This window comes from Stegastes partitus, unplaced genomic scaffold (genome assembly GCF_000690725.1).
Source record: "Stegastes partitus isolate 25-593 unplaced genomic scaffold, Stegastes_partitus-1.0.2 Scaffold1251, whole genome shotgun sequence".
Classification (NCBI taxonomy): domain Eukaryota; kingdom Metazoa; phylum Chordata; class Actinopteri; family Pomacentridae; genus Stegastes; species Stegastes partitus.
Genome location: NW_007578982.1, coordinates 186,202 through 199,286, shown reverse-complemented (window position 1 = coordinate 199,286; position 13,085 = coordinate 186,202). Strand labels below are relative to the sequence as shown.

Here is a 13,085-nt window from a genome sequence, read left to right as displayed (position 1 = left end):
GGGAAAAATATTGAAATTTCGTAAAATTAAGAATCTTTCACACTCGTTTTTTCTGTTTTTATGACGATAACGTTGTCAAATCACACAGGAGACACGTTTGACTTCTAGTCTGGGTTGTTCTGTTTCCATAGAGGTGCAGGACTTTGGTTAAAATAAAAAACTGGAATCAACAGTTACAGCATTTTTCCAAGTGCCCACAGCCGTTACCAATCCTGGAAAATAAAACCCTGCGTCTACACACTATAGATATTTAAATCTAGATGTTTCACCGAGCTGACTGAATCCTCCAACTACTTGCATCCTGAGTCGTGCTGCGTTCATGTAATCGATCCTGTACGTTGGATTTGTCTCACAGTTTATTTTGTCGTTTCCTCTCCTGCACTTCAACTGAAAACTCTAAACTCAAACTAAATGTTGGTCACAGCTGAGTTTAATTATGGTTTGTCATTTATGCTCAGAAGTACTGACGTTTCGTTGTTGTTCTAATGTGTTTAGAGCACACTGGTAAATTTTGGTGACTTTTTTATGAGACAAATTTTTATTCTATGACTTTTGGTCACTAGTGGTGTATTATCTGTGCCAGGAAGTGCTTATTTTTTATCTTTTACAGAATCTAATCAGCATAAACAGTTTGTTTTTGATTATTATTGATATTACTTTGAAAAAAGACACACAGAATAAAGTGATTGTGATGTACTACCACAACTTTACGCTCAGATTTTTCCACATGAAACCGTGTTTAACGCATGATGCATTCAAGCGCAGTAGGAAAGTTGAGAATTGTAGAATTTTTTCAGTTTTTACAGTTTCTGGCTTCAAAAAACTGTGTAATTTTACTGATTTTTCAAATGTTAAACGCCTTGAGAGAACTGACTCCAACCCCAATCGCACTCACCTGTACACGGCCGGGTAAGGCGGGGCGTACAGGTACCTGTCCTCCAGAGCCCCGCCCCCCCAGCACAGCAGGTAGCTCGCCATGATCCCGCCCCACTCTCGCACCACGCGCCCGGGATGTCAGCGGCCGAGAGCAGCCGCCAATCAGACCACACCGACGCCTCCGAGTCGCGAGGCGGGGAGCGACACCACGATGACATCACAGCCGAACGACATCATCTCTAAGTTCTCGGCCGGCCTTTGTGTTTCATTCAGAGTAAATCCTCCTCCAGCGGCGGCAGCAGCAGCAGCGTCTCCTCCTCTATAATCCCCTCCGTCTGGCTTCCTCCTCTTCCTCTTCGCTGCTGCTTCTTCTTCTCTCGTCTACACTTTTGAAAACCTCACCACCGGCTTTTTCTCCCGACAACTTCACCCACAACTTTCTCCTCTGCGTCGGATCTTCTCCTCCCTCCCCTCCCGTCCATCAGCTGGCTTATTTTCCTCCACTGAGGGGAAGGAGGTATGTGTTTCCTCCCCTGTTTGACCCCTCCTCCGCCTCCTCCTCCTCCTTCCTCTCTTTGTCTCTTCTTACCTTCCTTTCACTCCATCGACCTTCCTGGAAGTTTATATCTGCCTCTCTTCACTCCTTCTCCTATAAACACGACAACAGACGGCGGCTCCCACTAATCCTGAGACGACTTCTACACCACAATCAAATAAACTTAAAGTCTTTGTCTTTAAATCTTTCATTTTTACATTCTTTTAAACGGATTCTACACCATTTTTCTTACAAAACGTGCTGGAAAATGTTCTCAAATTAATTAAACTCTTAAACTAAAACACTAGATTTTTAAATGCAAAATAAAGTTAGCTCATTCATCAACAGACTGTGGCTTTGACGCTGCATATTTGTCACTAAAGTTCTTGTTTCTTCCACGTTTAACTGGATCTTTTGCTGGTAAATGTGCAATAAATGAATTAGGATTCATGTTATTAAATCTAACATCCAAAATGTGACTTCAATTTAACATTTCCTCATTCAGTAACAGACTCTCAGGCTTTAAAAACACATTTATCCTGCTTTTGCCTTCATTTTTCTCTAAAATTCTTGTTTCTTCCACATTTAACTGGATCTTTTGCTCGTAAATGTGCAATAAATGAATGACGATTCAATAATATAAGTAGTAGTGAAGGTATTTTAATCACTGCACCGTCCAGCTGTTTAGCTTTTGTCTGAACTGTGTTTAAGAGCGGGTAAGAGGCTTTGTTGTGGCCACAATACAAAGAAATGCAAATTGAAACACGACAAAATCTAAAAAAAGCAAACACTAAACTATTTAACCAAACACTAACTCAACGCACAGCTGCAGCAACACATAAACAAACGTTCAAATGCTGCAAAATAAAACCTATTCTGATGATATTAATAAAAGAAGCAGCGGTGTGACATTGTTCAGACGCTATAGGAAGCCCACATGCTTCGATTGCAGAACCAGCAGCAGCATCACCACCGACTGAGCGAAAGCAGGTCAGAGGTCGGAGGTCGCGGCAGCCAGACAACAGATGGAAAAGATCCACATGAATGACAGAGGAGGAGGAGGAGGAGGAGGAGGAGGAGGCTCTATTGAAAAGATTTCAGAGTCTGCGACGAAGGAATGCCTCGGCTTTTCTGACTGAAGTGGGAGGTCTTTCTCTGCGGCCCGTCTCTGAAACGCTGCCTGGATGAATCCATCTGGAATTTCCCTCCATAGGCTGATAAACCATGTGTGTGTGTGTGTGTTGGTGCTGGGAGGAGTCTCATTAAAGTGAATGAGGAGAAGAAGAAGAAGAATAAAAAGGAGATGAAGAGGAGGAAGAAGAAGCAGCTGCTCTTTGGGTGTGATCCTGTTTCTCATTTCCAAGTTGTGTTGCTGCGACTCGATTCGTTTTCTGCTGGAAACAATAAAGTTTGAATGTGTTTGAATTTGAGATGTGTGTCCACACCCAGCCGAGGGACGGATGCCAAGAAGGAAAAGAGTGAACTCCTCCAGACCGAAGCCCAGAAGCCTCCCAGCAGCAGTCTGGCTGTTTTCATTTCATTCCTTACATGTTTGAATGTGGACTCGTGTGCTGAGGGAGAGACTTTTAAAACCACACGAGCATGAATAAGAAAACAGGAAAACGTTCTGGTAGTCCCTGGAAAAGACAAGAATTTGGAGATTCTTGGTAATGACCTGAAAACAGAAAAATCATTCAAAACCCTTCAAATTACACTGCAGGGAGCAGACAGGTTTCATCTGACCATACAGCAAACCCTGTGCTACAGCTAACCATCAGCTACAGCTAACCATCAGTTAGAGCTAGCCATCAGCTACAGCTAACAACTACCTCCAGCTAACTATCATTTACAGCTAACTATTACCTCCAGCTACCCATTACCTCCAGCTAACCGTTACTTTCAGCTAACCATCGTTTACAAATGACCAGTAACTACAGCAAACCCTATGCTACAGCTAAATGTGAACTGCAACTAATTTGTTACAAAAAACATTAACTCTGGCTAACCATCAGTGACAGCTAACCAATAACAGCAGCTAACCGTGTGCAACAGTAAAGTCTGTGCAACAGCTAACCATTTGCTAAAAGTAAACATTAACTACAGCTCATTATCAGTTACAGCTAACCATTACCTCCAGCTAACCATCATTTACAAATGACTGATAACTACAGCTTTTACAGCAGTTGAACAATAACATTAGCTCAACCTGCCAGCCAATCTGTGGCTAAAGTTATTAAAAAACCTTTGCCCAAGCTACCTATTAGCAACAGTTAGCTCTGTGTGACAACTGACCGTGAGCTACAACTAGTCCTGTGCTACAGCTAAGCACTAACTGCAGCTAATCCTGGGCTACAGCTAACCATTAATTACAACTAACTCTGTGCTACAGCTAACCATTAGCTACAGATAAACATGGGCTCAAGATAACAATTAGCTACAGCTAAACCTGTGCTACAGCTAACTATTACAACAGCTAACCATTAGCCACAGCAAGCCCTGTGCTCCTGTCACCCCAACAACTACAGCTAGTCCTATGCTACAGTTAACTATTAGCTGCTGCAAAACCTGTGCCCCAGCTCACCATAAGGTAGAGTTAACTCTATGCATAAGCTAACAATAAGCGACAGTTAGTTCTGTGGTGAAGCTAACCCTTAGCTACAGCTAAACCTGTGCTACAGCAAGCCATTTGCTACAGCTAACCTAGTACTGAATATAACCATTAGCTATTGCTAACCCAGTACTACAGCTAACTGTTAGCCTTTGCTAACCCTGTACTACATTAACCAGCAGCTATAGCTAATCCTGTACTACAGCTAACCATCAGCCACAGCAAGCCCTGTGCTACAGCTAACTGTTAGTCACAAGTAAGCCTGTGCTACAGCTAACTGTTTGTTGTAGCTACCCTACAGCTAACCACTTGGTACAGTACAGTGCTGTGCTGAAGCTAACCCTGCGCTACAGCTAACAATTAGCTTCTGTTAACCTTGTACTAAAAGTAACCATTATCTACTGTTAAGCTTCTACTAAAACTACTGCTACCACAAAAAAAGGTTTTCTACAGCCCTCAGTAATTTTAAAGAAGCCTTGAGACTTTTCTGGACTGTATTTTATTTGATTTTTCTCTATGTTTCATGCGAAGCACTTTGAATTGCCTTACTGATAAAGATGCTGTACACCAACCTCCTGAAGGCGAAGGGTTAATTCAGTAGAGGTCTGCTGTAAAACTACGTTTGCCGTCTCACCGCTGCCGATACACCCACACAGATGTTTCCTTGTACTTATAAGGATCTTCCACCGACACCATGGCAATAGAAGAGATGTGAGTAGAATAATTAGCTCCACTAAAATGTCCTCTCGCTGAACGTCTGACTTTAACGACAAGGACAGTAAAGCAGACGCTCTCTATCGGCTTTAAACTAAGGTTTCCTGAGGTGAACCGGCATAAAGACGTGCAGTGAATAATAGGATGCTGACTCACTGTTAAATGCAGACTTTACAGTGTCTGTAATAGCAGAGCAGCCCAGTTTAGCAGAACCAAACCCTCCATCACGGGCCGACAGCAGGCCCGCAGCCTGACACGAACAAAGATCTAAAAGCAGAGCTGGTTTGGTTGCTCTGTGGTTCTGCAGTCTGGAGCTCGCATCACGTGACCGCTGTGGTTTGGTTCAAAGTAAAGTAACCATATGAAGCTGGAAGTAGAGAACGAGAGCATGTGGAACCAAAACTCAGCACCGGACAGAATAAAGCAGAATATACGTACGATTAGTACACAAGGGATGAGATCTGTCTGACTGTAGGCAGAGCTCCTGGAGTTTAGGAAGGTAATGACCAGGTGGGAACTATCTATTTATCTTGTGGGAACAAATTATTCATCATGTAGAGGCAAGTTCTAATCTTGAGGGAACATAGTTTTATCTCGCAGAACCAACTTATTTAACCTGCAGGATAAAGTTATAATCTCATTGAACAAAGTCAAATGTTTTGGGAACAAGTTAACTGGTGTGAAAAGATTGTAATCTAGTAGGAACAAGTTAATCTCATGGGAACAAAGTATTTTAGGGAACAAGTTATAATCTTTTGGAAACAATGTGTTTTTCTGTGGGAACTAGTTAACTTGTGAGAAAAATTGTAATCTAGAAGGAACAAGTTAGTCTCATGGGAACAAGTATTCATCCAACAGGAACAAAGTCTAATCTTTGGGGAACAAGTTATAATATCTTGTGCTTTTCTTGTGGGAACTAGTTAACATATAAGAACAAGCTGTAAGTATTTGAGAAACAGTTATTTATCATAAAGGAACAAGTTTTTTAGGTTGTAGGAAGAAGGTATTTTTTATGTGGGAACAAGTTAGAATCTTATAGGAACAAATTATTTTATTAAAGCAGGTTACAATCAGTTGGGAACATGTTTTTTTTGTTTTGTCAGGTTAACTTGTTCCCACAAATTAGTTTGAGAGACAGTTTGGTTTGTTTCTTTGCAGCTAAACTGCACAATACATTTGGTTTTGAGGGAATAATCTCCCAGACTGACTTAGTTTGTGAAATACGACAAGTATGTCTCTAATCAGCATCTGTTCATCATTTATGTTTTTTCTTTCCTACAGTCTCTGCTCTACAGCCCGAGAAACTGAAAATGGAGGAGAAACTTCTAAAAGCCAGTATTTTAACAGAAATCATGATGTTTTCCTGAACGTAAAGGAACAGTTTTAGTCCCTAAACTTCACCAAACCCTAACCCAGATGGGGCACGAACCCTTCACAATAAAACAATCTGAGGAGCCCTCCAAAGTAAAACAATCCGCTGACACTTTCCCAAACCAAAGCTGACCCGACGCTCCACATGATCACGGCATCGGCAGTGTTTTAACTGTCAGCTCACACCGTGACAACATGATGGACTCCAACCGGCTGGGTTCCAACAACAAAGTCTCAGACTGAACGAGGTTCTACGGAGAACGTTCTGTCTCGGTGGTGCAGGTGTGCAGCTTCTGTTCATGTGACCTGCATCTCCTCTTCCTGTCAGTGTCAGAGTCCGGCGCTGAAGTGTGACACATTTTTCTATTTTGGACCCTGACGTGCTCGTACTACAGGAAGTTAATCCGCCATCGCCGTGGTTACCAGGCTCCAGGTGTGATTGGCGGCAGGACGGGAAGTATCGGTCATGAAAACAACCAGACAGACGGGCTGCAGGAAATAGCTGCTACAGAGCAGATGAGTGGAAGTACTCGCACTCCAGTATTTCCTTTTTATGCTAAAACGCTTCATTGATCTGACTTCAGTAACTTTAGTAATATTTGTTGTTTTTCATGCAGAACGCCTGAAACGGTTCAGTCCCAGCTCCTTAAATGTTGGTGAAGCTGCCTTTAACTCACAGCTGCATGTTTTATGCATCAAACTGTACATTTTTTTATCATTTCAGTATGAATATTAACACCACCTGCATTTAAACACACAGTTCTACACTTGTGCAGCACTGAGACGTAATCCGGTCCTCAGCTCGCTCAGGCCTTTAAGCCCTCAGCGCAGCCACGCCGCAGTGCTGCTGTTGCTTTGTTAATTAATAAAAGCATTTCCAAACCCCTCTTCTGTTTTTAATTACAGCTGAGTGCATCATGTGGACACTACAGGGCGTTTAAAAACTATCCGAACAATGTCTGCAACCGCCGGAAAATCAGAGCAGCAAGAAAAACACAGAACGTCGACGGCTTCACATTTACACGGAGATAAATGGAGTTTTGTTGTTGGCTGCATTACACACCATCAGCTCTGTGTTTTGTGTATACGCTGTGTGTGTTTGTGTTGTGTGGTAGACTGCAGGACTTTCTGCAGGACATCACAACCATCTGAGCCCTAAAACCTGCATGTTTTAAAAATCACCAAAAGTACACCATTTATCAGAGCCAGGAGCTAAAAAATGAGATAGAATGCAATTATGTGTGACACAATCTAAGCTTAAAATTGTGATATTTCATCAAGAACAGCCCAAAATAAAGTGTTTCCACCAACCAGAGCCATCAGTGACTCACCGGAGACCAACAGTTCAGGGACGTTTAGGCCAAAATGAAACCAGGAAGACATCTATATCATGTAGAGGGACTATTTGTTTTTGCCAGTGTGCTAACGTGTGAACAAGATGCTGTACGTGATGATTCCTGATACATTCCTGACTTCTCTGTACGCCTAGTCGTGGTTGTTCTGTTTCCACAGAGGTGCAGGACTTTATGCTGCAGTGAAAAATGCACCCACAGTGAGTGAAAATCACCCAAAACAGAAACTACTCAGGGTTCAGAGGGATAAGGACTGATTCTTGTGATAAAAGCAAAAAAAAAAAAGACCAAAGATTGCTTCATTGTGTTTCAGAGGGTTACAACAAAGCAAATGTCTTCTCTTGGAAAAAGAAAAAATCCACCCACAGTGGATTTGCTCTTTCGACACAGCAGCGAGGACCAAACAAATTGCAGCACTCTGAAGGCACGAAACTCACAAACCCACACTAATACACACAAACACACACACACAGAGCAACAGAACATGTCTGTGCTGCCACCTTGTGGCTGATCAGTGTCACTGCAGCAGAGATTTTCACTCTGAGCAACAGCAGCCAGCGACGAACCAATTCCTTGTTTACTGTCCACAGAACATGTGAGATGAGTATTAAACAGAGCGAAAGAAATGACAACCTGCTTCTGCCACGACAACGATCAGAGTTTCTGCAGATTTAACTTCTGGCAGGTTTGAAGGCATGCTGCCTGTAAATAAAAATCACTGAAATGACACCATTTATCAGCTGGACACTGAAAAAACAAAGAATCGTTGGATTTTCAACCCAAGCACGTGCTTTTGTTTGGAGAAAACAACCAGATCTTAGCTCAAACTGATGATATTCCATCATGCTGATATTTGTTCTACAAGTCGCATTTGGAAATTCTCCAAAAATGAAGTTTTTGCAGGAGATCCAGTAGAAAATGTGACAATTCTGAGTTTTTCAGCACAACGCAAAGACCACGACTGACTCAGCTGTAATAGTTTAGGTTTCAGGTGAAGTGCAGGCAGTGTTTCCACAGAGCAGAGAGGAAACGACGAGAGAGGAAAATAAAACAAACCGGATCCATAAAATAAATGCTGCATGGCTCAAAAACAGTGAACAGAGGAGAGAGCTGATGGAAGACACGGTCAGCACAAGGAAACATCTTCAGTCTGCAGAAGTTGTTAAATGTCAATAATAAAATATCTTTATCATGTGAAGCCTCAACACCAGGTGGAATGTTGTGTTTTGGTTGGACTAAACCTCTAACCCACGTGGACGTAGTGTTGCTGATTTATCCTGTCCTCACTGTGGACCTGAACCTGGACTCACCTCGGGCTGCTGTGGAGCGACGGCACCGAGCTCGCCTTCCTGAAGCCGTCCTTGAGGATGGAGCGACGCCACGACTCTTTCTCCGACTTGGACCGGACCGGCGGGCCGCAGTCGTCCTTGGAGCCTCCTCGGAGCCCCGCCGCCGAGGCACTGAGGGTGATTTCGGAGCGCGACGTCTCCGAGGGGGCGGACGGGTCGGGCCGGGCCAGCGGGGCGAAGCTGAGCTCGATGATCTGCTTGGCGCTCTCGCAGATCTGACTCTGAGCACACAAACACATCACGGTTACCTCCTGCAGTCGCACCAACGCGCCGCTGTCACCGTTCTCAGCTCCTACCTGGATCTCCGGCGTGAGCGTCGGCAGGTCGAAGGTGAACACCGACGTGGACCCGGAGGTCAGCAGGTCCACGCTGTCCAGGCTGCTGTACGAGGTGCCTTTGGCCCGGTGGGACTCCATGATGCTCTCAAAGTGGCGGCTGAAGGAGTCCAGGTTGCTGTCGGAGGGTCGGCGGGGGCTGCCCACCGAGATCGGAGACTTGAGGCCGCCGTGGGTGTCGGACGAGGCCTCCAACGACCTGACGAGGGAACAGCAGCCACACACAGATCAAACAGGGTTTATGTGCATTAAATGAGCGTTTTCCTCGTCTAGACAGAGCTCATCTGAAAGAGGAGATTCTAAAACAACTACGTATATATATGATAGTATATAAGCTACAATATTCTGTTCACGTTGGTAAAACTTCTGGGAACGAGAGAAACTGATTTACATGTTGATTTTCTTTGATTTTGAGTTTTTGTAAAGTAAATAATTTTAGTTTTTTTATGTTGGGGTTTAGTTTGTCAATTTCTGAAAAACAATAATCAAAGAAATGTATTTTTTTTTTTCTTATTCGTGGCATTCTAACTGCATCGTTCTGCCCAGAAGACGTGTCTGAGTCTTCTCTCCTTCTAGTCCTGGTTGTTCTGTTTCCACAGAGGTGCAGGACTTTATGTTGCAGTGAGAAATGAGCCCACGGTGAGTAAAGATGTGACAGGAGGTAAACACAGCTGAAGGCATGAGATCCAGAGGGTTAACTCTTATCTGGATTCATGACAGCTGAGCCTGCAGGTGGAACCGAGCCTCTGTGATGAATGTGAACCTGGTTCCTGGCTGTGTTCTCACCCCTTCAGCAGCAGACTGAACACCTCGTCCTCCTCCTTGGTGGCTCGCTGCCTCTGCCGGTCTCCCTGCATCCTGACGCTGGCCCAGCTCACCACTCCTTCCTCCTCCTCCTCGTCCTCGTCCTCCTCCTCCCCGTTCTCCTCCTTCCCTCCACCTGTGCGGGGCTTCGGGGAGGCGTCGGCGGGGCTGAAGCTGCAGTTTCCCAGGACGCTGCGGTTGCTCCCGAAGGCTGAGTCCGCCTCCTCGGCCGCCTCTGCCTCGGCCCGCATTACCTGCACGAGAGAACCACACTTAAACACTGCTCGTCCAGGTGAGAGGCGGACAGGTGGGTCTCCCGGCTCACCTCGTCCAGGTCGGTCTCCCTGTAGCAGCGCAGCGGCACGGCGTCCAGGTCCGTCTCAGAGTACTTGATGGTCCGCCGGATGATGCCCGTCTTGGGGGTGGAGCCTCGGGAGTTGGGGGTCACCAGCTCCACCTCGATCTGCCGGACCTCATGATACGACAGCTTCTGACCCGCGCTGTCCCGCCCCCTCCTCTGATTGGTTGGCTTCAGCTGGAGGGAGGAGGGAGGGGTGGGGCTGGGCGAGCCGCTGGTCGGGGGCGTCACAGGTGAGACGTCTGCAGCGGAAATGAAAGAGTTTTAGTTACACAAGAAAAGGTGTTGCATCAGGTTTCAGGTGCTGTTCTGTTTTCAGGTTTTAATGGAGGGAACGTCTCTCTGCAGATCAGGACTGTCACAGTATATTTTCACTGCACGATTATCGACGAAGGATCATGATAACGATACGTCTCAGTGTTTCATTAACATTATTTTGATGCATCTTTTCCACACATATGGGCCAGTGGGGACCTCCTCCGCCTTCCAGTTGAGTCTGTGGGTCATTATCATCTCACTTAATAGTCGCTCAGCTGCCATTTAGCACTTACAAAAACAAACAAGCGTGCATTAGGAGTGTCTGGGGGTTTGTCGGTGGTCTTATGGATCGTGTCCACAGAGGAGGTTTTACATGCGTGGGAGCTCACCACTTCTTACTACTGGACGCTTGATGGGTTTACAATTTGGCAGCGAACAATAGACGGCCGACAGCTGCTCTTCAACAGGAATCAACACAGGATTTATCCTCCTAAGGCCACGAAAACATCGGCTAAATCTGATTGGACGGCGCTTTGCTAGAAGGTTCTCTGCTCCTGGGTTCAGACTGGATCAACATGGCGGCTCACCAGGAAACGTTCTTTTATTATGAAAATTCAGAGGTGAAAAATCAGCAATGCATCTCCTGAATCTGTCCTCATTTTAGATGAACAAAGGTTAGTTTAAGGGTTCTCCAAAGGTTTCCAGAGGCGTCTGACCAGGCTCGACGCTCCTTATTTACATAAAATAGTCGAGATCTCAACTTTAAGCAATTCTCAAAACACGACCAGAACATATTGAAGGTGTTTGACGTAGACGAAGGGTTCTGAAGTGACGGATATTGTGGACACAGACCCAGTCCTGGACTTCCACCAGCAGGTTTCACTTCTAGTTGTTTTTGACTTAAGTCTTATTTTGACTTTGGTTTCTACTTTGTGTTTTTCATTCACTGTCTGGTTACATTTACACACCATACTCCCAAGAGAATGCTCATTGTTTAGGTGATAAAACTCCATTTTGCACGTTTCCAGGACGACGACACCACCAGGATCTACATGCACTCATTCAAATGTCCTGTAAAATCCACCCTCATACTTTAATCCTGCAGCTACCTTTTGCTGCCATGGAATTAACATTTATCACTAAATGGAGCATCACTACTTTGCTTTGAAATCCTAAAGTAAAGCAATACTTCGTCCACTGCTGCTTTAATAAAAGAGGTTTTCATGTGGTGCCTTAAAAAATCAGCATGAGTCATGTGTTGGAGATGAGTTCAGTCGACCAAACCAGGCTGCTCAGGTTTAAAGCTCTCGTGCTATCAAATGTTTCTGATGGAATGAGGTTTCATGAGCTTTTCATGTTATCTCACACCGACCGTTTTCTCTGGCAACAGGCGTCCAAAGCCGGCAGCACAGATTACTTCACGCAAATAAAAAAACAAATCAGATTAATTGCGACCAGGTGAGCTGTGGTCAGAAAAAAAACTCCACACACACTAAATAAAGGACAGGAAGTGAGTAGCGCCGTGTAGTAATGCGTGTGAGTGGAGTTGTACACTGTGAGAGCTGTCCTAGCTTATGCTAAGCTTCGGCTAATTGGCTTAGAAGAAGCCGAGAGCTGTTTACTTCACAGAGCGAAGAAACAATAGCAGAGGAAACACAGGAAGGGTTAGGATGCTGCTTCTGTCTNAAAACTGTGTAATTTTACTGATTTTTCAAATGTTAAACGCCTTGAGAGAACTGACTCCAACCCCAATCGCACTCACCTGTACACGGCCGGGTAAGGCGGGGCGTACAGGTACCTGTCCTCCAGAGCCCCGCCCCCCCAGCACAGCAGGTAGCTCGCCATGATCCCGCCCCACTCTCGCACCACGCGCCCGGGATGTCAGCGGCCGAGAGCAGCCGCCAATCAGACCACACCGACGCCTCCGAGTCGCGAGGCGGGGAGCGACACCACGATGACATCACAGCCGAACGACATCATCTCTAAGTTCTCGGCCGGCCTTTGTGTTTCATTCAGAGTAAATCCTCCTCCAGCGGCGGCAGCAGCAGCAGCGTCTCCTCCTCTATAATCCCCTCCGTCTGGCTTCCTCCTCTTCCTCTTCGCTGCTGCTTCTTCTTCTCTCGTCTACACTTTTGAAAACCTCACCACCGGCTTTTTCTCCCGACAACTTCACCCACAACTTTCTCCTCTGCGTCGGATCTTCTCCTCCCTCCCCTCCCGTCCATCAGCTGGCTTATTTTCCTCCACTGAGGGGAAGGAGGTATGTGTTTCCTCCCCTGTTTGACCCCTCCTCCGCCTCCTCCTCCTCCTTCCTCTCTTTGTCTCTTCTTACCTTCCTTTCACTCCATCGACCTTCCTGGAAGTTTATATCTGCCTCTCTTCACTCCTTCTCCTATAAACACGACAACAGACGGCGGCTCCCACTAATCCTGAGACGACTTCTACACCACAATCAAATAAACTTAAAGTCTTTGTCTTTAAATCTTTCATTTTTACATTCTTTTAAACGGATTCTACACCATTTT

At 45.2% G+C, this 13,085-nt stretch overlaps 1 protein-coding gene across 1 annotated transcript in view; it reads right to left on the bottom strand.

The window, feature by feature from the left end:
- The window catches only part of LOC103369174 (PH and SEC7 domain-containing protein 1), a 30,788-nt gene extending 29,426 nt beyond the window's left edge, over window positions 1-1,362 (bottom strand). The window contains exon 1 of the mRNA XM_008297823.1: window positions 896-1,362. Within this exon, the coding sequence (XP_008296045.1) occupies window positions 896-978 (83 nt within the window). The 5' untranslated portion in view covers window positions 979-1,362. The remainder of the gene's footprint in view (window positions 1-895) is intronic.
- Window positions 1,363-13,085: the final 11,723 nt, after the last annotated feature.